Source organism: Phyllostomus discolor, chromosome 6, assembly GCF_004126475.2.
Source record: "Phyllostomus discolor isolate MPI-MPIP mPhyDis1 chromosome 6, mPhyDis1.pri.v3, whole genome shotgun sequence".
Classification (NCBI taxonomy): domain Eukaryota; kingdom Metazoa; phylum Chordata; class Mammalia; order Chiroptera; family Phyllostomidae; genus Phyllostomus; species Phyllostomus discolor.
Window position 1 is genome coordinate 144,055,727 of NC_040908.2, and position 27,257 is coordinate 144,082,983.

At 42.2% G+C, this 27,257-nt stretch overlaps 1 protein-coding gene across 5 annotated transcripts in view; it reads right to left on the reverse strand.

Moving 5' to 3' along the window:
* The window catches only part of MPPED2 (metallophosphoesterase domain containing 2), a 163,441-nt gene that overhangs the window by 114,444 nt on the left and 21,740 nt on the right, over positions 1-27,257 (reverse strand). For 4 of the 5 annotated variants that reach the window (XM_028515911.2, XM_036029170.1, XM_028515912.2 and 1 more), the window contains exon 3: positions 2,319-2,500. In XM_028515911.2, the coding sequence (XP_028371712.1) occupies positions 2,319-2,500 (182 nt within the window). Of the gene's footprint in view, positions 1-2,318; positions 2,501-4,496; positions 4,508-10,842; positions 10,848-27,257 lie in introns of those variants that run through there. The other variant, XM_036029171.1, reaches the window with a different exon arrangement.

Genomic DNA, 27,257 nt, shown 5'->3' on the forward strand with positions numbered 1-27,257 from the left:
CCTGCCTCAGGAGATGAGAGAGGCAATGGGAACTGACCGGGCATCTGGACCTCAGCATTTTATTTCCTTATCATTTCATTTCCTTAGTTACGGCACATTTCCACTTATGAAGTACTTTCCCTTGTAAAACCTCTCAGTGTTTACTTCTAACCTACTAAATAATTCTTCTGACCTCTTCTTGTTTTTACCCTTTAAGTATCTGTAGATGGTTCATTCACCACATTCCCCATTCAGTTATTAATGGCCCACAAAAACTTACTAGCAGCAATCACATGCTGATTAATCTGCACAACAACAGAGAAAGACGGGGAGCATTAATCCTTAGTTCTGAACAGGGAAACCAAGGGGAAAAGAGAGGTTAACTCAGTTGCCCAAGGTCAGCGGCTAAACAAGATTATAACCAAGATCTATCTTGTCTGGGATTTCTGTGAGCACTACTCGCAGTGTGGTTCTATTTCTTCACAAATCAACATTGTCAACGCAGCTACATCATCTCTGTGTTGAGATTCAGTTGTCAAGGAACACTTTATAACTGTCAAAATTCAACCCCAAATAATTCTGCCTGCTAATAGCTCATAAATAAAAGTTGCTAAAATGAAGAGATAACAATACTCGAAAGCAACATTTGCGGAGGCAAACGAGAAGTAAAAAGCTGCGGATTATGCACCCAGCTTCTGCCACAAGGAGACTCTGAGAAAGTCACTTCACTTCTCTGCATCTCTGAGTCATCTGTAAAAATGAGATTATGCTGAATGATATTTGAGCTATCTTGCTGTTTTCAATGAGATGATTGAATACCTATGAAACCAGCACAAAATATAAAGTTCCAATATCCAATGCTGCCAAGACCGTGGTAAAACTGGTATACTCATTACTGTTAATGACGTACCCGGCCACGACCCCCTCAGAAAGCAAGGGGCCAGCAGACAGCAAGAACCAGACAAGGTTTCATAGCCTTGGCTTAGAAATTTAACTAATACCATGTTTTACCCTAAGAGGTTAGTCAATGGAAGCAGAAAGACATATACAAACAAAAATGTACATTTCAGTGCTAGCTAGCAGAGGAAAAACTGTTATTGATTTAAATGTTTTTGTTACAGGGAAGTTTTATTAAATAGAAACAGAACAATGCACATGCCACGTTGCTATTAAAAAAGATAAATGTGAAAATTAACCAAAAATCATTTGAAATCTTACAGGTATTATTAAATTAAAATAACCAAAAGTACAAGAACAGGTATGTGCTCTGATGTCAACTATATAAGATGTGGCTTGATGTCCAAGGTCGCAGGAAATCTCAAAATATGTTACTGTACATTACTAGCTAGATTTATTGGCTTTTTTAATATTTTACTTTTTTAGTTACTATTATTATTCATTAACATATACATTTGACCAATTATTTTAAAATTTATGCCTAAATTGCTGCATAATTTTTGTTGGCTGACAAATTATTCATGACATTATTTTTCCAGAGTCATTTCTGCTTTTTACTATATAATTCTTTAGCATCTCTAGAGATTCTTGTATCTCAGAACCCTCGCACTTCTTTTCTTCACCTACAAGTATTCTTAAAAAGATCCGCCATCTAATCTAGCTACACATAACTTGTAATATTAATCTTTGGCAGTGACTGCCTTGTAAGTATTAGTTAGTATCTGGCAATTCCTGACCCAGGAGTTGAGATACTCCCACAACCCTAACCTGTGGGGTATCTCTAACAATAACCACAAAGCTGCCGTTACACTTTTCACAGTGTATCAGGGGGTTTCATGTTCCAAGTTTCTGCAGTGTTACCGTGGGCCATTTTATATTTCCAGGGGTTTTAGGACCCCCTCTGGTTCACTTAGAAAAGCTGTTCTCAATCAACAGAGTGCTAGGACCTTCCCTTCAAAGGACTTTTACACATTCCTTCATTTCTTAGAAATGTTCTCTTACCAGTAGGTCAATTGTACCTCTTTGCTTATAATATCTGGGAAAGACTGCAGAGCCAATGAATTAAAAATACGATTCTAGGTCTCGTGTGTGCCAATGAGTGCCCTCATTAAAGCAGAACGGGCAGATGAGATCGGTTTCAAAGCTTTCCGTCCCTCTGCCCCAGAGCCGCCAGGGCCAGGCTCGGAAAGGATGCACAGTAAAATTAAATATCTAAAAATTCATCTTTAATTAACAGAATTGGATTAAAGCTAGACACCACGGCATATCATACGAGAAATGGCTGAGCTGGCTTCCAAGTGCTCTAATTCAATTAGGACGCGGTGAGTGACACTCGGACGGGAAAGGTTAATTGGGGGCGCCAGAACGCAATCATTCCTTACCTAACCAGTCATTAAACTTCTTAACCTCTGAGGGCAGTCCCAGCTCGGTGAAATCGCCTGTGTGGAGAAGGATGTCCCCATAAGGCATCTGGATACCATCTGTTCTGGAGTGTGTGTCTGAGATGCAGACAAACCGCGTGTGGCCCGCTGGTTTTGGAGTGTCATATGGGATGGGGTCGACCCTAAAGTAGACATAACAGATCCCATAACAGTTAAATATATTAGAACCCTCGTAATCGTCATCGCACATACATATTGATTGTCATCTGTGAACGCACCCAGACCAACTGATGCAAAGGCAGGAGGGACCGTTCGTGGTAACAAGGGACACTTTGGGGTACAAAGGAGACAGCATCACCCATCTACAATCCCAATGGGAAAATTCTAAAAGTCTTACTTACCTGGTACGAAAATTACAAAGAATATCTTACATGTAGAGTCAGAAATAACCCAGGAAACTGATAGAGTGATTAATGGTGAAGTTTAGGGATATTGAACCCCAACTGGGGAAGCAAAATTATGCTATTTTGTCTCTCATCTTGCTGCAATTGATCCCACTACTCATTAGGAGAGGAATAACTAATTTATTCCTTCTTGAACATGCACAAGTCGGGCAATGAACTAATTTAGGAAGAATAGGGCACATGTGTTGCCGACTGAGATGTGGAGAGACATACTAGGCAGCACTAATACTTAGTCTCCTTTCCAGAACCATTCGACACCTGTATCTTCTTGTTTTTGATAAGCAATTCTCAAATCAAACTGTGGGGAGGGAAGGGGATGCTAAAATAACAGAGCTTTAAAAAAAAAGCGCTGGATGCTAAAAAAAAGTCTGTCAAGCTCCATCTTTACCACAATGAATTAGCTGCCATCCCAGTTACACCTTAGGTTACTTGGAATGCCCAAATGCCTCGGGCAAAGATTCTCTGTAGTACAAACAGCGCGCCTGTTAATGGGTGTCTATGGACACACATATGCATTAATATATGTATAGTTTTAGAGACCTAAGCACTGTGAAATTACACTAGGGCATAAGAATCAAAAGGCAAAATGATCAACCCAAAGCAAAGAAAATGAAACAGAACATTCTCATTTAATTGAGTGTAACAAAGTGTGCTAAATAAACGTGGTGCAGAAATGCAAATCTGACTCTTCAAGCATACAGTTTTAATTATTTAAGGGGCTGGTAGCAGAGCTGAGGATGTTTTAACTGCATTAACTCTCCACTGACAGCTTCCTTTAATTTTTCTGTGGGAATGCACACTTACTTTGGAGTATGGGTGAAGAGAAGGAGTTATAAATGCAAAGAAAAGGTCACAAGAGAAGCAAACACACAGTGCAGAGATCACAGTCTGAAACGTTAAATAAGGAACAGTATTTCATATTACAGTCCCACTCTTGACGGTTAACATGCAGCAGGAAACACACCAAAAGCTCAACATAACATTCCCTATACAACTCGCCTCTACAGGCTTGGTTTAATTTTTCTTTCCTTTTCCCACTTTTTAACATTGCAACTGTAGTGAGGAAAACAAAGACATCAGTATACAACTTGGTTGGCCTTGCATATCTTTCACTGTTAATCTTCTTAATTTTATGTTATCTTTGACAGAGAAGGAAAGTAAGAAAGCGAAAAGAGCTTGAAGAAGACAAAACGGAGGAAGGAGAGAGGGGGGCACTGTGAACTGGTTAACACAGTGGATCCAAATGGAAACCCCAAAGGAAAGTTTACCTTCTGCAAAAAAAACTAATATATTTTCCCTGTGAAGGTTAGAAATTCATAATGCTGTTACCATGGAGAAAATTGACTAATCCACTGAGATCTCATGAGTAACCTGGAAACCCTCCTGATTATATCCAATGTTGACTTTTTTAAATATATGAAAAAGTTTGGTATCTTCTTTCCCATTACTGAAACTCTTTTACAATCAGTCTCAGTGGTTCTAATCTTATCAGCATCTCCTGTCTCCTAAAAGTAGTTTACTCAGAGAATGAACGGCTGTGCCCTGCTGCAAAGGACTGTCACCCTCTGAAAGTGATAGGGGATATTTATTCCTAGACCTCAAGCTAAGACGCTCACTGAAATGGGACTATGCACATTTATACTTTATACACCCACATGTGAATGAAAATTTAAAAAATTAACCACTGGACTTCAGACGTATGAATACATTCAACATTGTATATGTCTTTATTTTCAATTTTTCATCCTAGTAATAACAATCCCCATTTCTTCATTTCAATAACTCTGCTAAACTACAGGTACAAGTACTGCATCAAATTCTTTTATTTTATTTTATTGTTGTTCAATTACAGTTGTCTGCATTTTTCCCCACCACCCCCAGCCCCGGACCCCAAACCCACCTCCCTCCCTTGCTTCCACCCTCCCCCTTGGTTTTGTCCATGTGTCCTCTATAGCAGTTCCTGAAAACCCTTCTCCCCATTGTCCCCTCCCCCCTCGCCTCTGGCTATTATTAGATTGTTCTTAATTTCAATTTCTCTGGTTATATTTTGTTTGCTTTTTTCTTTTGTTGATTATGTTCCAGTTAAAGGTGAGATCATATTATGATCCCATCCAAATCCACCAAAGGGACATCATAGTCATCACTTGCAATTGATCAAACAGAAAGTAGTACAGATTAAACCCTTCACTGTGAACAGGCCCTGTTCTATGAATCTACTCAACGTAAAGCAAATCATCACATGGTACATAAATGTGTTTCCCATCTCAGCTCCATATTGGACAATAACTTCCCAAGGCAACTGAAATACGTCAATTTTTGAATGGTTGCAACCTCCTTCCCCACCCTACCACCTCATCCAGAGAAACATTTAAATGTCCAACAGAATTAACATGAAATAAAGGCCAAGGAATAGAAAAAGAGGAGACAGAAAATAGGGAGAAAATGTGTCTTCTCTCAGCTCTGAGCTGAAACAAAATAATGAGTCAGAGTACCCAAAAATAATGGCAGAAAGCTCACCCACTGCCACCACTAACTTGATGTCACCAAAGACAAACAATTTGGTACGCATTTGAGAGAGGGATGAAGAGCCGATTTAGGTAGTGGATTGGGGAAGGGCAGGTATGAAGGTGCAAATGTGGAATTTACAGACACCCCCAGACCCAGAAACACTGACGTCCTTTGTTACCACAGGACCAAGTACAAGAAGACTAGACAGTGCAGCACCTCAGCGCCGTGCTGCAGGATAACATGACAAATATCACCTGGGGGTCATACGAGGGAAGCATGTCCACCCAAAGCCATTCAAAGCTGGAAATAAGACGTCTAGTGGAGCAGGTGAGTTGTAGTGGATACAATTAAAGTTCAGACAATCCCAGGGAAACTACTAGTTCCAAACTGGGCATGTGGTAAACACTTTGAAAAGTCAAGACATACAAACATTTCACTGGAAAAGCGCGGGTAAGGGACAGCCTGACTGCTCTTGGAACACCTACCTGTTCACATTGTGTGAAGACGCTCACACTCCATTTTCCCTCTGAGTTAACAACTTGACTGCTTACTGTTTATGCTGCAGACTTCTCAAATGACCTAACATTTCCCCCAAGGCATCATGTCAAATATCCCAGCAAGGGAGTCTCTTACCAAGGCGCTCTAGCCCCCACAGCCAGATTCAAATATCAGAATGAGATCTGCACATACATCTGAGTACACCCAGGAGGAAACAAGATGACATGGGAAGATGAGAAGAAAACATAGCATCACAAAACCCCAGAGCTGGACAAAACCTTAGGGGGCACTGGGTTCAATGCTTTGCATAAAGCTGGAACCCTCCCCACCTCCCTGCCTAACTGACATACAACTTTCTTTCCAAGATTTCCCCAGAAGGGGAGCTCCCGCATCCCCTGCCCTCCCCCGGGGCAGCCCATTCTGGGTTTTGATAGCTCTCCTTGCTAGAAACATTTGGACTCAGAGCCTGCACCTCTGAGAAAGCTGAGCATGGTCCAAGGAGACTTGGCCTAGAGCCTGAAAACTGAGTAACAATTTTGGCTGAGTTACTCACTTTGGACAAGTTATTTCATTCTTTTGGTGTTCATTTTTTTCCCTCATTTGTAGGATGGGAATAATAATGCCTAATCTGCTAAATTGCTCCGAGGATCTAAACTGTCAAGCACTGGCTCTGGCACATAGTACATGCTCAGAAAGTAGAGATGCAGAAAGACGTGAGGATAAAGCACTTTCAGCCACACGGCCAGACTGTCTGGCTCTGAATCCCACTCCACACTTACCAACGGTGTGATACCAAGCAAGGTGCCTAACTCCTGTGCCTTGGTTTCCTCACCAGTAAAATGGGTATAAAAATAGTACCCATCTCATAAGACTACTGTGAGGATGAAAAGGGGTAAATTGTTCAAAGCATGTAGAACCGTGTCTGACACACAGTAGATACTCAATAAATGTTGTTGGTTTTTATTTGTTTGTTTGACTAATCAGTAGTACTTTTACTACTATTATTAGTAACATCCTTTAGTTTCTCTGACCTCCATCTCTTCTTCTGCACAAGGAGACCCTAACAGCTACCACACAGGGTCTCTGCGAGAATTTTAAGTTCCCAGTACACGCTGCCTGGCACAGTACTGGGCGCGTCAACCACACTCAGTCATAACATTTGTTTCCTCCCTGTCACTCCCTTCTTAATCCTAGTTCTGAAATGAAGAAGAAGAATTCAGCCCCTCTTCCATTTGAGAGTCCTTCAAATAGCCGAGGATTCTAATCCCTTGAAAGTTTCTGTCCTCAATGTGAGGAGTCACGGATTCTTCAGTTTTTCCTTGTGTGGCAGGACTCCACGCGCCCTGGGAAGCCCTGGGAAGCCCGATGATCACTGCCTGGGTATGGTCCAGTGGGTCGGGACCCCTCCGTCTGCAGTGTCAGAATTCATGGGCTGCGTGACCTTGTGGACCAGTGCACTGTTGATCAAAGACAAACGCTGGCAGGAATGGCAGCGCTGGACACACGGGTGGGCTTTCCTAGAGGCCAGAGCTATCATCTTAACCCGTGTTCTAATTAAGTCTCTGGGTTTTGTGCCAAGCCTCAAATCTCGCTCTTGAAACCTGATGGTCAAATGTTTACATTTGTCACTGAAAATTCAAACAAATAAACCATTCTTGTTTATTCAGTCTTGGCACATGAGAGGTTTTTACCCATAAAAAAAATAATATGGTAATATTATTGCTTACACTATGGAATCCTCTCCTGGCCACATGTGTTATTTTTTTGTCCACTAACAAATTAATACAGCGTTGCAAGTTCCACTGCTAGATCTTCAGAAAAACTGCTATCATGTGGTTTATTATGACATAGGTTTCTTTTTTTAGGCCATGTGCACTGTAAAAGCCTCGTGTACACAATTAGTCTACTAATTCAGTGTCAGAATAGAATATAACCCTTACGAAGCATTTTAAAGGGATCTGAATGTATTCACCATCCCCCCCTCGCTTGAAAATCGTGTTGTGCTTATGCATTCCACTGACTTCATCTCTAAAAAGTTTTCCATGTGACATTAAAGCTTTCATTTTTACCCCCCAAAATTTACACAGCATGAAAGCTAATGCTGTTTGTGATGCTACATCATCCACTCCAGACATATTGTTTGACAAAGATGTACAAAACCCACAAGCCACACAATGAATAAACAAACACCAGGCTTAAATTAGTAGTTGAATCACAGACTTTTTAGATTGGAAAGAGACCTTAGAGATTATCTAACCCATGTTTCATGTCTTTTGAGTATCCTCGTCACGGTTTCTGCCTTACTCGTGTGTACAACTACTTACTTTTTGTTGTGTCTTACAGTGTTTTTTTTTAGTTTTATCCTAAATAATAGTATCATGAAGTCAAGAATTAGATACATGCTGGTTGCATTTTTCAACCACACATTAAAATAAATATGTAAGTATTAAAATTCTGTTTAAGGTTTGCCCGCGGAAGGAACTAGCACTCGGGTTTTCTAACTTCCCCTTCCCTTCCCTTCCCACCCACTGAACTTTGGAAGCTAAAAATATGCGAGCACTTGGAGAAATAAAATGATAAACGTTATAAAATGCCAGCAAATCAATCACCTAAACTCCTGTAGCCGTTAATAATATCTGGAGAGACTGCTCAAAACGAGTGGAATTCATTGTCAAAAAAATCTGAGTTTATCCATAAATTTAGCCCTCAACACTGAATCGAGTCTCTTAAAACCTCAAAAAAACTGCCTATTACAGTTCGCTGAGGGAGTGAGCACCATAAAATTTGATTTTTAGAAGACTGGGAAAGGCCAAAAGCGTTCCTCATTCTCGAGGATGTCCAGGCACATGAGCAGACTGACTGCATGTGTCTCCAAAGGCTGGTGTCTCTGGAGCAATGACTCCGGTTAACAGAAAAACCTCATTGAAAAGAGCCCTGCTAGCCCTGGCTGGCATGGCTCAGTGGATTGAGTGCAGGCTGTGAACCAAAGCATCGCAGGTTCGATTCCCAGCCAGGGCACATGCCTGGGTTGCAGGCCACGGCCCCAGCAGCCACACATTGATGTTTCTCTCTCTCTCTCTTAAAAAAAAAAAAGAAAAAAAGAAAAAATAAAAGAGCCCTGCTTGTGGAACCCACGGGGCGTCCTGCACTCTGGCTACACTGGTCGCCGATCAGCTGTGTGACCCCGGGGAAGTCACTTCCCCTCTTCTAGCCTGGTCCTCAAGTGTGAAGAGACGGGCAGAACCCAATAATCCCCAGAACTGGCGGCATGGTTCCTATGACACTATTAATTTCTACAAGGCTTTAGAAACAATTCAGTCTCCGACGTAGCTTAAAACTTGTTTTTTGCCTGCAATTTTATTTTCTGTTTTCCAGACAATGCAAAGATAAATGCAATTCGGTTCTATCCAACTACAATCAGAATTAGCTAGACGATATGTAAAAAGATGTGGAACTTCAACTTGGGACGATAGCGGGAGCTCCCAGGTATGTCTACTGTAAAAGAGAACAAAGAAGCCAAAATTCCAGCTACCACAATAAAACAAAAATTTAAAAATACTCGATTTAGCTAGTTGTTTCAGAAACAGGGCGGGTCTCTTTTCTCCTAAAACTGAGAGCTGGTGAAATTCTCCCAGCTTAGCCCTTAAGCCCCAGAACAAAAACGGTGCTGAAACCCAGTCAGTAAGCGTAACAGAACCAGATGTAGAAATACACTCACATTTATACCAAGGGCACTGCTTTGCTTTAACTGCTGAACTGCTGTATCAACACTGTTCTATCACTAATTACAGCTAACAAAACCCGCTGCACGGAGTGTGTCTCGTCTATTTTTTCCTAGTACAAAAGTACAGTGCTGACATTCAATGCATATTAAGTGGTAACAATTTAATTCTTGGAGCACTGCATACGATATGAATTCGTGGTCCTTGTACTCCTTCCATTTGAGGTGGTTTCCTGTCCGTCAAGCTAGCTACTGTGTGAGCCACGTGGGCCTCTCAGATGGCATGTTTTTGGGTCATAAACATCCCACTGGAGATGGACTGTCCAGGCTTCAATGTTTCCCAGGCTTTTCACCTGGCAATCGACTTAGTCGGCTTGCATATCTGAGCACTGGCCTTGCAGGTGAGAAAAGAAGCTATGTGACACTGTACTGCATGTGTGACCCCACACAGTCAGTCAGTCAGTCAGTCAACACCATTTCTTAAGCCCCTATCCGGGTGCCAAGTGCCACAGTAGGTTCTGAGGGGACAAAGAAGCAACCAGGGTGGTTCCTTCAAGGATTCTGCAGTTCATCTGTCAGTTCATTAGCCAACAAATGCTTACTGGCATGCCTTGTTTCTGCTCAGTCATTTAGTCATTTCACAAGTCCCTATTAAGCACCTTCAGTGAACCATAGCTTGTGCTAGGTGCTAGGGAGACAGTTGTAAACAAGTCAGAGACGGCCCCTACGACATGTAAACAAATGACTTACGAAACAACGTGCTAAGTGTCACAATAAAGGATGTGTGAGGTGCTGTGGGGTAAAGGAGAAAATGCCTGGCATTGCTTTGAGGGCTGGGAAGAACAGGGGACATTAGACAGGGCGCAGAACGCAAGGTAGTGTGTCAATTTCAAATGCCGCGGACAAAGGATCTCAGGCTCTGAAAGAGGAGGCATGAGAGCGGCCTGAAGCTGGAACTTGAACTGGGATTTCAACAAGCACTGGGCTTGGGAAAGCGGGCAAGAAAGGAAGAGCTGTTTAGGCAACACACTGCAAGGGGATAGGGAAGCATTCAGCACATTTAGGGACTTGTGAGTGAAGAGGCGTGGCTGGAGCAGAGTCCTGTGACAGTGAGCAGTGGAAGGTTTGAAAAGCTCAAGGGACTGGGGCCAGACCACAGAAAGCCACACTGTGGGGCCTGAACCAGCCCTGGAGGCCGTGAAAAACATCCTCCTCCTTCACCCACTGAAAGGTGTGGGGGCCCACAGAGAAAGCCGGCTTTCAGGAAAACCTCTGTGGCTCCACGCAGGGTGTGAGGGTGATGGTAGGGGGGGGGGGCACTAAAGGAAAGGACGCTGGCTGGAAATTAACTACAAAAATCTAGGCATATGATGATAAAGTCAAGCCCGGTGAAAATGAAAATGGAAAGGAGAGGATATAAAGAAAGGCAATAGAAACCGTGAGTATACTGTAAATGAGGATGGGAGTCATCAAAAATGAGCATCCTGCACTATTAAGTCTCCTGGAACTCCATCCTATCCCCATTTTTATCATTGCTTTGGTGTTACGAACTGAATGTCTGTGTCTTCCCCTAAAATTACTTTGCTGAAGCCCAAATTCCCTGCCCCATCCCCATGCTACAGTGCTGGGAGGTGGAGCCTTGGGGAGGTAATAAGGCCATGGGGGTGGAGCTCTTACACATGGGATCAGTGGCCTTAGAAAAGAGACAAGAAAGATGATCTCTGTCTCAACCCTACAAGGACAGGGCAGGAAGGTGGCCATCTAACAAACCAAGAAGGGGGATCCCACCGGGAACCAAATTGCCTGGCACCTTGATCATGAACCTCCCAGCCTCCAGAACTTTGAAAACTGTTGTTCAAGCCAGCCAGTGTACAGTATGTGTTATAGCAGCCTGAACCGACTAAAACATCAGACAATGACACAGAATGGTTTTTGCCTGAAAACAACAACTGTTTTCCAAAGGACTGTGTCATACCTTTACAAGGGCTGTTTTCATTCACCTGACAACAAGTAGGCCCTGTCTTTCTCCATTTACAGATAAGGAAACTGACACTCGCAAAGAGCAAGCACATTGGCACAGGTGCGGGGCTAGAGGCTCTGTCTGCCATCCTCCAGCGGCACTGCCCCCTACGACCCCCAACACACCCGGATGTAAGAGCAGGTTCTGTCCGCACACAGGTTTTTTAAGTCCATAATTACAATGACAAATTCAGTAACAAAATGTGGAGTTTTTTAACACTGTTACACGAAAACATGTCTTCATCTGGCTCAGTTCAGTCCAAAGAACCTTAAGGACATCAAAACACAAGCATTTAGTATTTTAAATGTTGGGGGGGTACATTCATGAGAAGATATTCTGTCTGATTACATAAGATCTTTTTGTATTAAAACTTCGTCAAAGGAGAACGCGTTCTACTGTTTTTCTCCACCTTTCCAACCCACGAAAGCCAAGTTTTCCAAGGCTTAATGCCTCACAAGTAGTTGTTAATGGCATTCATTGTTTAGTTAATTGTGCTTATCAGAAGTGCAGGTAACTTCATATTTGCATGGCTAATGGGGCTTCTTTAGAGTGTGTGCCCATTTCAGTTGGGTTTTAATGGTCTGTAATTTTTTTTTCCAACTTTGGGTGGAGCTGATTGACTTAACTCTCAAAAACTCAGTCATGCCTAAGGCAAAAAGACCACTTTTAGCTACCAATGGAACATCGTGGAAGTACATTTCAAGACAAATGCTTATTTGTAAGGCCACTTAACATGCTGCCAGCATCAAATGGCCTTGCAGAATTAACCCAGTACAATAATTTTCAGACTCAATGTATGTTACTCTGGAGACTGTTTCGTGACAATAAAGAGAACCATTTTACCCTACATCTTTCTCCCTTGCTGAAATAGCTTGCCCACTATTCAACCATAAAAATTACATAGTGCCCACACAATAGAAGAACCCATGTAGAACTACTCTCTCCCATCTCTGGGAATGAACACTTACCCACCTTGGCGGAGTATTTCCTGGTTTATACTCAGCCATAATTATTGCCGTTTTGGTGTATCCAAGGTACAGACTTGGCAGGTGACCCGTGATCACTGGCTAGTATGTGGGTGAAAAGAGAATCACGTCTGACTACAATTCCCATGGTCGACTGACTTTGAACAATGACAAGAGGAAATACCCTGTACAGCTTCTGATCAGCAGTGGTCAAACTCTGCCCAGGGTTCCCTGTTGAGTGACACCACAAAGGTCTACCGGTAGATATGAGTGTAAATTAGTTCTCTACCTCAGGCTTTTCAATTAGCCATCCTGTCTTAATCACTGAGTCCAGGGGTCAGCCAACGAACCCTCAGGCCCAATGCATGTTTGTAGAAAGAAAGCACAACCACATTCATTTGAATACTGTCTATGGCTGCTTTGGAGCGACAGCAGCAGTGTGAGTTCTAACAGGTTCCACAATAGAGCCTGAGAAGCCCACAGTATTTACTATCCAGACCTCTACAGGAAAAAGTGTGTCTGCTCCTGATTTTGTCACTCAACATTTATTAAGCAACAATGTATGTGACACACTTTACTACTAATAATCATACCCAAGTAGCTGCGTCTACCATGTGCCGGGAGCTTTTCCTCTATTATCACATTTAATCCCCTCAAGATCGCTCTGTGGTGTGTGTGTATGTGTCTTCTTTGTTTCATATTCTCCAAATTTTGCTCCAAGTCACCTAATAAGCTTAGGATTGTGGATTTCGAGCCTGTCTAAACCATAATTCCCTGCCTTTTACTATGCAATAGGGTTTCTCGGATATTTGGGGAACATTTTAAGACTTTGGAATGAGCATTCTTTTACTGGAAGGCTGAAACCTCTGGTGCTATCTGGTCCCAAAGGGACACAGACCTGATCCTTTGAACTAGTTTACAACTTTGTAACTTAGATAAGTGAAGCCATGGAAATAATTCTTATCTATGCCTGCAAATGAATTCTGTTCACTGGGGGTTCAACTGACTTCCCCTCCAGTTTTGTATCCATTTGTAAATCCATTTCAACATTCTTTTATTCCACATAAAGGTTTTCCTACAAACCTATTATAACAGATGTGCTGGTTCCCTCATTTATTGAGTTAAATAAAATTTTTAGAAAGTGTACACTGTATATCAGTATGAGAGTTAAGATTTTTAAGAAATATTCTTATTTATTTATTTATTTATTTATAGAGAGGGGAAATAAGGAAGTAAGAGAGGCAGAAAAATATCATGTATGAGAGATGCATTGATCAGTTTCTTCTTGCACACCCCTAACCCAGGACCTGGCCCGCAAGCCAGGCATGTGCCCTGACCAGGAATTGAACCAGCGATCTTTCACTTTGAGGAACGACACCCAACCCACCAAGCCATGCTGGTGAGGGCAGGAACAGATTTTTTCCTTTTTTTTAAATAAAGAGAGGTATGAAGGTGAGGAAGATGAGTCAGAATGCCAAATGAACAAGAAGATAATTCCCCGGTGGACACTGCATTTATAAGGTGACCTGGATTTTCCTAAAGTCGTTGAAGCTTGTACCTCCCTACTTCACAGTTGTATAAGGACTGATAAAGCCAGGTAGGAATGCATCACCCAGGTACCACCTCTCCTGAAATCCGGACACCAAACCATCATGACTATAGTTATGACTCCTCACCCAGTTTGGGTAGCCATTAGGAACAAGTTCTTTAATCCCAACTTTATAAAAAACAGTAAAGTATTAGCCTAGATGGCTGAGCCATCCATGGTACAGACCACGTTTTATAGAGGCCAAAACTTTATTCAACACACTTTAACAGCTTACATAATGTCTCTCTCTCTTTCCCCTCCCCACTCCCATACACGCAAGAAAATAACACACAAATCCAATTATACCCTAGTTCTTATCCTGGCCAGATCCAATTTCTTTCAGTGCCTGGTTATATGTCATTTCTACATTCTTTTATTGGTCTCATGATAGCTCACATATAAAATTACCCTGCTCTATTTCAAATCAGTGACTTCCCTGGATACTTTGGATAAGGGGAATAAACTTCAGGTAATTCTCAGTTCTGTATCAACATTTGCTAAACATTTACTAGAAAGCACCATGTCTGCATAATTCTGCCTGCACTTTTTACCCCTGCATCCACCCAATTCGAATGCTAAACGGTAGAGGCCCTGTTACCTGGAGTGTGCCTTCTGCAAAACTGCCTCCTGTCGTGCCCTACAAGTCTGCTGAGACTCAGGCGCATTAGTCATCCCCTTCTGCTACAGCAGTGATGGGTGAGCTGAAAAGGAGGTTAGACTACCTCAGTTTTTTGGCAGGAAGGTAACTTCCTTAAAAACCCTTCTCCTTTAAAAAACATAAAAAGGAAAACAAAGTTTTACAGGTACTCCCTGTGCCCTACTACCAGATAGCAACCCACCCCCCAGTCTCAGGGGGTTCTGCTGTGTGATTGTTTCAAGCTCTCTTCCTCCTGAAGAGGGGGGCACGTGACCACTGCCATCCATAAAGGCTGAAGTGAGTGTACTTAGCTAAAGGGCATTGCAATAATTTTTCCCTTCCACGTGAGAAAGTTAGCCTTGGAAATTCTCTGGCTCCCTGCCTGTTTTTAAATCATCTTTCAGGGAGGGGTGACCAGTGGGGCATATTAAGTTGGAACCAACCACCTCTCATTCCCATATTAATTGGGTTTAAAAAAAAAAACAACATAATAACAATACTGATAATAAAATGATGGTAGCCCCTATCACACCTTCAGGTTTGCTTTCAAGGCAGTGCTGAAGACTGGATATTTTAACAGGTGATGTCTCCAAATGCCCATCACAGAAAAGCATTCCTGGCTGACAGATTCAACTTGATTATATCAGGGCCGGTACTGTTCTGTACAGACAACATGAATCTCTTGGAATCTAGGGTGAATGGTGGCCTGAGAAAGCCACTGAAAAGACGGATCACCTCCAACTACAAATCAGTTTCTGATTCTGAAGAACTTATTGTCTTTCCCACCCATGTTGTAACAGGCCCAGTACTAGAAAAAAATCAGTGAGAATCACGAACCCACTTCAGTAAGTGCAACAGAACTAAAATACAATTTCTGCTTCTTTGTCCTGACTCCTCAATGTTTGCTACAGGACCCATGGCAGGGCAGTATTCCCATTACAGCCCAGCAGAGGGGATGTGCGGAATTTGGACATGAGTTTGCCAAGGCAAAACTTCACTGAGCGCTTACGGCAATTTAGCCCACAGATAGCTTCTCTAAGCACTTGGCCTAAGAAGGAACGGACAAGCTCACACCCATCTGCACTTGAAGCTTCCACAGCTTGCCAGGCTGAAGTGATGGGCTCTTTTGTTCCTCTCCTCACTCCTCTGTGAAAGGGGAAACCTCAGCCAGGCCAGGCCAGGCCTGGGAGTTCCCTAAAAACCAAAGGCACAGCCCCCCCTAGAAAAAGATGCCCTAAGACCTCCCACAGCGTCCACTTCCGGGGCTGCCCTTTCCCGAAGAGAGGGCACAAATCGGGTGAATCTGTACACACTGCTGCTGGGTTTCTGGGTTAAAGCTTTTCTTCACAGGAGTCTGCGTGTAACTCACTCAGCTTGTTCTCTGCAAACTGGATTCCTGTGGGAATGTTCCAGTTACAGCCTAAACTCCAGCCAACTACTTTGCTTCTTCTGACCTGCCTACTGTTCTCTTCCTCTTTAACTCATACATTGGTACAACCCTTCATACTTTTCCAAAAATCTGCTTCATAAATAATCGGATTTCATTCTCACCTCTCTGTAAAAAGGACAGTGTTATTATTCCCATTGGAATCTAAGATCCAGATGGTTGAGTGCCTTGCTCATGGCCAATGTTAGCAACAGAGCTGGATCCGGGCTCTATGCCTCCCAACTCCCGGTAATAAAAATAATGGCTCCCATCAATGGGCGCTATTTACCACGCCTCAGGCACCGTGCCAAGCACGGTTCAAACATTACCTCATCTATTCCTTGCACGAACCCTATAATGTGGTGTTATTAATCCCATTTCACAGATGAGACACACCAAGTTTACAAGGTTAAATCATATCCCCAAGGTCAGCGATGCCGTGAATGATGAAGCCTCCTTTACAAAGGGGAGTCTGTCTGAGTCCCGGCTGAGTCGCTGTTACAATGACTCTAAGTCCAACACGTTTTTCGACACCAATCCAATGTCAAATTCAAGGAATGTATGTTTTCTCCACACCTGAAGATTTCAAATATTAGGTGTGACTTTTAAATACCTAATAAGCTTTTGAAATGCTAGCTCTGCCCACTTTGATGCTGTCCCACAGAGAACACCTGAAAATCTGCAGTGCTATTTTGGACAGGTGTTCTTCCTGCTCCCAGTATTTGCTTCCCTCTCTTAGTTCTCTTCAAAGAAAAACAGATGGTTTGGTATTCTCGATACAAATTCTTGCCAGAAACTCACTAGAATCCTCAGAAAACTTGATGAACCTTGTAAGTTCTCAAGACGAAAAGCATGGATTTGAATCCTGAATACTACCAACTGACAAGCTCTGGAGCGTGAGCAAGTTCCTGAACCTCAGGCTTCCGTTCTCTCACGTGCACAGGAGAGAGAAAGACACTCACCTCCTGGGGAGGTCGTGGGAAAGCAACGAGAAGGCCCCGGGCGCAGTGTCAAGGACGACCGTTGTCATAATTATTATTGTTTTGTCTCTATAATTATTATTCCTGTCTCCGCAAAATTTCCCAGTATCGCCCTACTTTCACTAGGCTGACAAAACCTGGCTGCTCTCCTTAATGAAGTGTTCCAGCCCTCGCTTACGTACTGATAATAAAGCGCCCTGCACCCTAACTGAGAGAGAACATACTATTCTGTAACTTATAATTCAGCTCCATCTCTCGAAATTATTATTCGCCAGGTACTAGTAAAACTGTCAAGCCTTCTAGGTCACCTAAGCACTCGTGTTAAATAGGTGTTATTTTACACACAGTGAGGTGTTAATTCAGTCAAATAAGAGTCACCGGAGAAACCAGAATCACAAAGGACAAGCCAATTTCCCTGATCCACAAAGGTGTTTGCCCAAAATATGAGAAATTATTATTTTACTGTGAAAAAAAAAAGTTTTCTTCCCTCCTAATTATAAAATATATGCTTACTAAAGTTAGCAAAATTAAGAACATGTGCATAAGAAACAAAGAAAGATGAACCCTAGGAATGGATACTAGTAACATTTTGGTATTCTTCCATTCTGTGTTTTCGCTATGCATTTTTAAAACATAATTAGGATCATTCTACACTCAAAATGTTACATTCTTGGGGGTTTTTTTTTGTCCACTTAAACCATTATAACGTCAGCATTTTCAACGTTACTGCAGACTCTTTATAAACGTTTTCACTGGGTGCAGGGTATTTCACGGGTTAGTGTTGTCATAATTTTCTTAACCATTTCCTTTTGCTGAACTCCCCCAAAAGGCTTTTAAGCTGTCAAGCCCAGACAAGATTTCTAGACAACGGGGCCTGCCTGTGGTCACGAACTGGACCACTCTGGGAACTAGCTACATAACTTCTCACCATTAAGTGAGAAACACTGTGGGTCCTACTCTCCAAATGCCAACAGACCAGGAGTTCAGCGATGTGTGAGCCCCAAATGCCAGCAGTCCTGGGCACAATTACAGCGACTCCTCTAAGATAAATAAAAGAATGTGCTGCTCCACCGTCCTGGCCACCCACAGTGAGCAGGGAAGAGCACAAACACCTCCCCCCTCGGAGCCTGCGCTCCAGGGCAAACACAGGGCCGCTCTCCTCTCCCCCTCCGCGGTTTATTTCCCCAAATCGTTGTTCCGTCACCACTCAACACCATTTGCCACCAACTGCACCGTAAAACCTACTTTCAAATATCATGTATCATGTGTGTTATGTTTTCTTTCAGGTAAAAAAATAGATCTTGAAAGTTCTCATCACAAGAAAAAAAATTTGGAACTATGTGGTGATGGATGTTAACTAAACATACTGTGGTAATCATTTTGCGATGTATACATATATCAAATCATTAGGTTATACACCCAAAAGGAATACAATATTATATGTCTCTTATGTCTCGATTTAGTAAGTATAGAAATGAATAAAATATTTCCACAGAGGAGAAAAAAGAGGGGAAGGCAGAAGGCAGGGGCTGTGTAGGGAAAAATCAATGTGGGTCTGGCTTACAGTCACAGACTGCAACACCAAAGTCAGAAAACACAATTACCCATGTTCCCTCCTCACCTCACGCTCGCACACGGCCATCATCTCAAGGTCCAAAATTCAGGGTCAGGCCTTTCCATTTAGGAACAGTGGTATGATCTCAAGAAACAACTTGCGAATTACATTTGCATTTCCCACGGCTAGAACAAACAAACATGAATTTCTGTTTCAAGCAGTGAAGGCCTCCACAGAGAAGGCAACATCTGTGAAATTCTAGGCACAGTAGCTGGAGTTTTACACACCCTCATTGCTCCTGTTAAAAACAAGACTGAGAAACAGGAAAGGGATTACTACGTCAAGTTCAAAGTCAGGATGGCCTAGTGGTAAAGATGGGCCTTGCTACAAGAAAAGCTGGGCTTGAATTCTGGTAATTCAAGAAAGGAGGGATAAATAGCCGAATCAGAGGTTTCTTTGTGTATTAAATATGACATCTACAACTCCAAGCACCATCTCAGGCACAGAGCAGGTGTGTCTCACATTGTAAGGATTTCAGTATTATGAATAAGGAAAGTCTATATCGCAAGAAGGAAGCTGTCAGTAGTCAGACTGCACTGATGATTCATGAGTGCAAATAATCACAAAGTCAAGGACCTCAAGATTAAGAAAACTCAGGACTACTGTTTCTCCCCCCACTCCCTTTTTTAAACTGTATAAAACAAACTAAGAACTAGGGAGGAAAAACACACCCTTCCTAGTCTTCTTGGCTTGTTTTGGGGCAATTTGCCCAACATTGGGTTCTCCAGGCACTTTGTGAATTTCCCAACAATTGCAGAGCAGTGTTTCCTGGTCCCCATGTCAATCAATCCCCAACCCAGAGTCGCAGGAGCTTCATGCCCACCACTCAGCTCAGTCCCAGGTCAGTCTTCTTAACTGACCATCCTGACCATAACATTCAAAATTGCCAACTCAAGCTTCAGGCTGCTCAGGGACCAGCCACTCGGGCATCTCCCTCTGCTTCCATTGCCTTTTCACATCAGTTCCAGCAAATGGGCTCCTGCCCACTTCCTGTTCTAAGCCTTTATAACCTACTACACAGTTCCAAGCAGCATGATTGATTAATTAATGGCTTTTGTCCTATATTCCTTTAAAGCCAGGCTCCAATTTTTAATTGTCTTCTCCTAAACTCAAGAATATCTGCTAGAGGTATGCCACCTGTTGTCACACCTTCTTTGGGTTAGAAGAGCCCCCGCATTTGCCGGACACCGCATGCTGGCGTCCCTGACATGGGTTCACTGATGCACAACTCCACGACGCCATGGGATCTTTTAAGGCCCGCAGCTCCCATCAACCCCAAGTGCAGGCAGACGGTCTCCCAGACTGGTCAGAAAGGGTGGGCTGGAGGACCAGTCTCCCCCATTATCTCCTTCATGTGGGACAGCATAATTACTGTCACCTATTTTACTCAGCCCAGAGGCCAAACTGGTCTCACTCAACCGCACATTACTCTATTTTTAAGATTTGACCCTATTCCTTCTCTTCCCCAGAGGAGCCACCTCAGTTCAGGCCCTCTGAATTGGTCATTCATCCATGACTTGGGAGCCCAGTCACTTCAAACACTACTTCATTATCGTCACTCGCTTGCCTTAGTGACATCAACCAATATACTGATTCACAGATTTTTAGCACCAGAAGGCAGTCTTGGGGGTGCTACTTTACCTCCTTTGGAAAGAAAATGAGGCTCAGATATTGAGACTCATTCAATATCACAGGGTGGGTCAGTAGCAATTCTGAAACAAGAGGTTCCCGGACCCCAGTGTCACAAGCTGCTCCCAAACTCTTAGACAAACATGTCTAAGAACTAGGGAAAGAGAGAGATCCTTCCCCACTTCTCTGGAATCTCAATTTCTTCATTCCAGTCTCCACATTTTGAAATCACATTTCCATATTGTGTTCTTTGAGGAAACCTCTTTCTTCCACAGGCCTCCAAGGTGGAGGTACCAAGGTGTACACTGTACCTCAAGGTAGAGGTAAAATGTACCTCAAGGTGGAGAAAATCTTTTCTTCCTTAGATTTTGACAATTGTGGGTGTTGAGCTGAATGGGTTAAGGGCCTTGAGTGTCCCCTCCAGACTTCCGTGGCCTGTGAGCAAGAGGTTTCCAGGTGTAACTCTCCCCTGTCTGTGCACCAATCCCAGTGGCCTTGCAGAGGAAAGGTCAGGAACTAATTAATACAGGATGTTCTGAGTAACTTTGGCCTAAAAATCTTAGAATGCTTGAAATGCAAGGATCCTTGGAGACCATCTGCCCTGACCACTATTAGTTCCATTTTACAGATGAGGGAACTGATACCCATACCGTTTGACCCTCAATTTAATATGCTTTTCTCTCTGGATGCCCCAGCCTCCCAATCAAGCCTTCCTCCGTATCCTGAAGTGAGCAAGTCATCCTAGGTCACGCTTCTCTGCAAAGCCCCTGCCATGCAGCCTTTCCAATGGCACGTTTGTGGGTCTGGATTGCATTTAGTGCACGCTTCTCCATGACTTCAGTTCCATGTGGTTTTATCATGAGCATTGTTTTGGAAAACAAAAAGAAACAAAGTCCAAATTTTAATCTGTGAGTCTGTCACTGTCTTCCTCACAGACTAGCATGATCCACAGTCTTAGGCAAACTTGTGTTTCACTAACTGACTGTGAAACTCATGTCCTATTGGGTGGCCTCCTCTAGCCTCGGTTTTTGGTCTGAAAAATGAGAATAATGCCACCTACTTCCAAGGGTTATGATGACAATTAAATACGATAACATACTAAAGCAGTTAGTATTCAGCTGGCTATAGAACAAGCACGCAGTAGATGATAACCACACACCGTTAGTAGCAGTAGTAATCATCTCTAGGGATTTTGCCATGCTCTTCCGGCCTGCCTCTCTTTCCCTGGCTTCCTAGGTCTAGCTGAGGCTGCATACCCTGCAGTCCAGAGGACTGAAGATGACCACAGTTAAAAAGAAAACAGGTTCCCCCAAACAAGTGTTTAAACAAGACAAAGACAATAAAAGGAGGGAAACCCCCCCATCAGAATGGAAAAATAATCAAAACAATAAGGGTTTTAGTTTTACACTCTAGGTCATGACAAACTTTTTATCCAAGTTGAAATAGATCACTAGCAGGCACTACACTGAATCATTTCCCCCCATAATAAATTTATGAGGTTATCATGCCAATTTGTTAAAACAGTCCCAGACTCAGGTAGCTGGCTTACCTGGAACACAGCAGGAATTTAATAAATATCTGAATTAGTGAACTGATAAAAAAGTACCATGCCAAATAAGCAAATACATACCAAAATTCTGAAACGGCTGTATTTGTTATTCTATTTTAAGGCTTAGTTTTTTTTTTCAGGACTTTATTTTTCAAAAATTTTATTGCGCTTACTGGGGTAACATTGGTTAATAAAATTATATAAGTTTCAAGTGTATAACTCTATAGTAGATCGTCTGTATATTGTGTTACAAGCTCACCACCCAAAGTCAAGTCCCCTTCCGTCACCATTTATCCCCCTTTATCCTCTTCTACCTCTCCCCACCCACTGCAGCTAAGTTTTAAACCAGTTCTATCTTAACTGGAGATATCAAGTCAAACTTTTTTGTTGGAGACATGTAGAATTTTACATAATCAAAATATAAGATTCAAATATATTTTTGAAATTTATGTATATTTTCACTTATTTGTGACACCCGACAGCCACAAATGACTAGCTTTCACAATAGTATAAGAAACAGAGCTACTTCACATTTATTTAGAAATATCTTCCCATAGTTATTGTGAGATTTACCTGACATACATAGCCAAGTAATCTATTACGATTGTTAGTTTCCTTTAAAAAATGGCTACTTGTTAGGTAACCAATCAGTTAACATCTCTATCAGTTGACTTGGTCACCTAAAACACAGACCGGGCAATTACTTCAGTCTCTAAGCGGATAGACTTTATTTCCCATTTACACAAGATTGGTTGGATCAACTGTTCTATCAGCTTTCCAGCAGTCAGTCCCACACCTTTGTGACAAGTGGAAAACTGATGTGCTACTGTGTACTCGTATATAAGAATTCTTAAGGGCCATGACCACGAGGAAGGCCGAACCAAGTTACGACACAGCCAGGTGGGTCTGAAAAGCCCTGTAGCTGGGCTGAGAAAATCAAAGGTGAGAACTCACCACTGAATTTTATTCCTTGGGCATGTTGAACCAGCACCATAGGGGCCTCTCCAGGAAAATATGAGGGAGTATGAGTGAAAATGATTACCGGAGCTAGAAAATATACAGAACTCTTTCCTTGTGTCCCTGTAAACTGGCTCTAAGGTCAACTCCTAAAGAAATGGGTTCAGAACTATTCTCAACAGTGTAGATGTTGTAGGGACAGGCGACAACAATGCCGAACAGAACACACACATTACTTTATTTATACTGAAGAATTTATTTAAAAGAAACAAAAAATCTGGGTCAGCAGTTTACACACTTCAAGCCTAATAGTCTTGCTAGGACTGAACTTTCTCTCTTTCCTCCAGAGCTAGGTTAAGCTATTTCCGGGTAAGAGCTGCCTTTCTTATAGGTACATAATCAACTGTTTCCCCCTTTCTTTTTCTTTTGTTTCCTTCCCTCTTTCCTCTCTCCCTCCTTCCTTGTTTTCTTTCTTCTTTTTTCATTAGCTAGGAACACACTAAAATGTGAAGAGAAAAAAATCGAAAGCATAAAAATGCTTTACAGTCATAACCAATTCTTTTCAAATAGTTAGCGAACCTGGTCCTTCCCATTTGGACAATTACAGCCAAAAGAAGGATCTAGTTTCAAAGTGCAGCTGTTCATTTGAAGTGGGATAGGCATGGTTAATTTTTCCAATGAGAAAATGGTGATGAATGGAATAGAAAATAAAGATATCTTTAAAGCTAGGCTAAAAAAAATATTTTAACTCAAGAAGGTCATCAATTTGGAAATATTATCCAGAGAATTTTCCAAATCACAGAGAGGAGCTTTCAGAAAACCTTAAGTGACTGCAAATGAAAAGTATGCCTCGGAGACCAGTTTAAATAAAACTCACAGTAGTCACACAGGCAACTCGAAACCCTGCAACATCCAGCTGCAGAGGACTTCTAGGCAGGCCGCTGGGATCCCCGCGCGCACTCTGCAAACCACACAGCAATAGTAACAAAGGTCTCCGCGAGCTGTATTAATAAAAGTTTATTGCAGACTGCAATAATATTTAAATTCTATGCCTCTGGAATATTATTTTGCAGAAGAAAAGAAATGATCTTTAAAACTGCATAGCATACGAGGCACACAAGGATGCTCCTTTTGTGAATATTCATTTAGTCGAATAGAGTTAATTTGCACACTTCTCTGTACGCTCGCCGTGCTTCAATTAAAAGTTTACTAATTTAAGAGAAGTTATACTCCATCTTCTCCTTCCATAGAAACCGTCCTGGATACATGTTTTAAAAATAATATAACCCAAAACTGCACATCTCCTTCAAAGTCTTATTGAAAAAAAAAAAACTGTTAGCTATTTAGGAATGTTACGTTTTTTTCTTTGAGGTTTCATATCCTTAAGTCTTCTCTTTTGCTAGAAAAAAAATTTTGCGCTCTCATATTTTAATTTCCCATTCACCGTATTTAACTTCCTATTTATGTATACTAATATCTTTCCAAAAAACAGAGATCAGCATTGGTTATGAGGCTCCTTTGCTTTGTTGGTGTATCACTGTAACCGGCATGGTTTTTCTTTTTGAAAAGCAGTCTTCACGTTTACCGAAGGGCATAATCAGCACTATAGCTGCCTTCTGCCTTGTGGGATTTTATCAATAATGTAGTTAATAAACAGAGGCTTTGTGGATAACCACACTGTTATAGGTTATCTAAGAACTCATACCTTTCCTTCGACTTCCATCTTAAAAAATTCATGAATTAAGAAAACCTCAGTAGAGGGGGGAGGTGATCTGTGAAATAGGGCATTCTCATTTGTCACTGAAATTACTGACTTTCAAAGTCTGCGATCACTATTGTTGTGTTAAATTATTTATTTTCCAGGAAACAAGAGGGGAGAATCTCAAAATGACTTTTAAAGCATCTGCCTTCAGGACACGTTTTAAAGAGCCAATTAAGGTGGGTGTTTTTATACTGATCACTTAAAAAAAAATGGTGACTAACTGAAGTTTTGGGTTTTGCTTTATATAAACCATTCTCTGGAGCCAATGGCCTGAAAAACGTCAGATTGCTTTATCCTTCCAACCAACAGTGACTGGCATTTACTCTTAGTAAGCAGAAGTTGTCACCAACGATAGAAAGTGATTAGCAATCACTTGCTACACAATATGAGAGTCTTAAAACTCCCATTTACCCCCTACCGAACCAATATCTTGGCTCATTCTCGAGAATGTGAGGGAGGATTTCTCCAGCAACCAACGTTAAGTGAAAATATGAGCCCTAGCTCTGGAGAATGCAACAAATCTGGTCACAAAGGAAAATGAAAGCAAGCCCCCTAATACTAACTCAAGACACTTTAGTTGGAGAAAAACAGCCTGCATCCCATAACATTTTATGATAGCAAATGAGATGCAGGCAATGTAATTTCACTTATGTGATTCACTTACAAGCAATGCAAATGCAATCTTGCTGATTACATTTAAAACAAAAGACTGAATCTGCGTATTTATAGACCAGACCCATAGTCATGCAAACATCATGCCACCCCCACCCAGCGTGGAACAAAAAGATAACAATCTGGCTGAAGACATTTTCATCACTACAGAAAGAAAAATGATGTTAACCCGAACCTCCTGAACCTCAGGTTGACCCAATATGCTTAATAATGTGGCTTCTTGGTGCCCTCAATAGAAAACAAGGTCAACTGTGTTTGTGAGGAATGTTAGCTGAGGTGTTTAACCTGCACGTAAACAATGTACACTGTTTTATTTGTTTTTTTTTTCCAGGGGTCCTAAGTGTCCAGTAAGCACTTGCATCTACTTTAAACCTTCACTCATCTGTGGGGGGGTGTGCATGTGTACACACCCTTTTCTGTGTACAGACAATGGAGATGTATAATTTCCACAGTGAAATGCAGATTGCTACAACCAATATAATCATTAGCTGGACTCTTCACATGCATATTTTATGAACTCTGCCTAGTAAGTTGGCATCTTGAGCATTCCAGAACTACTAATTTTAATCACCAACAAAAGTAAGCTTTTTATTAGTTAATTTTTCTATTATGCAGTTCAATAGTTAGAACTCAATGGGAAAGATGCTGCCCAGCGCCATCTCTGAACCTCCCAGAAACGCAGAGCTGGAAAAATTCTCTTACTTTCTGTGATGCTCAGCTTTCAAATATCCAACAGCTACTTGTGGCCCATGACCAGCAACTGAACCAAAGCCCAGCCACCAGCCACTGCATGAACACCGTAGGCTTCTGGCTCGAGTCTTGCTGATAGCTGGATCTGCAGCACCCCGGGCAAAGGACCATGGCCAAAGCGAACCTGGGTCCAGCTGCAGTTTTAACAATAAAGTCCAGTGTGATACCTCACACCTTCCACAGCATGTTGAAGGAAGGAAATGGCATGTGGCTGGAAATGCTCCTTGTGGCATGCCTTGTGGCCCTGGGGTCGCTCCATCTTAATGAAGAAGACGCACTTCACTGGTCTACCAGGTGAGGCCAACACGAACGGCGGGTAACAGAACCACTTCTTTGCAGTAAGAGCCATCATTTCTAAATAGTAACCTCTAAGAACCTCTCCAACCTGGAGATGCCTCTGAAGTGACCCTTGCTCTTTGACATTCTACTATAATCAGGTCTCCAAACTGTACTGTCTCGAATTGTACTGTGTTGAAGCGCCCAGCCTACCATCTTCGTGTTTCCACATGGAAAAGGCCTAGAAGCAGAGTACAGGTTTGCTCATTTCCACACAGTGTCAGCATTGGGCCAGAAACCATTTCACTTGTTTGGAATGTGAACCATTATCCAAGCCCACAGCATATGGTTGCACACTTCTCAACTCCCACATCCCAGCAAAAATGCAACTGCTGTCCAAGTATGCATAGGCTCTGAGTAGAAAATGGCAGTGGTTTCTGGAGCCCCAGGGTCCAGACACTACTGCCAGACTTGGGAGGAACCGAGGGACACCAGAGTGGTAAGAGCAGAAGGAAATAATATGAAACGAAAGCGAAGTGTGATCCTCCAGGGCGGAAAATAGCTACTCCTATGAAATGTGCTTTCCATCGCAGGGCATTCCTTGCCCACGGACAGCCCACCTCCTTCCCTGTTTGGGACAAGAATCAGGCCTGAAGACACTTTGACGACCCTGGGGTATATCTGCTGAGAAAAGCCAGGAAATAAAACTGGAGTGCAGTTTAGTAGAATTAAGTCAGATGCCTGAAAAAAAAAAAGTCTTTTCAGACATGTGCTTGAAGAACTTCTCCCTTGTTTGCTTCTCCTACTCAATTAGGTCTTATTATCTGTCCCCAGCTGTCAGTTCCTTTAGCAGTTTCTGCTCCGAAAGGGTCAAAAAGAGATGCACAATGATACTGTATTGCAAACCAGCTGTCCTGTGTGA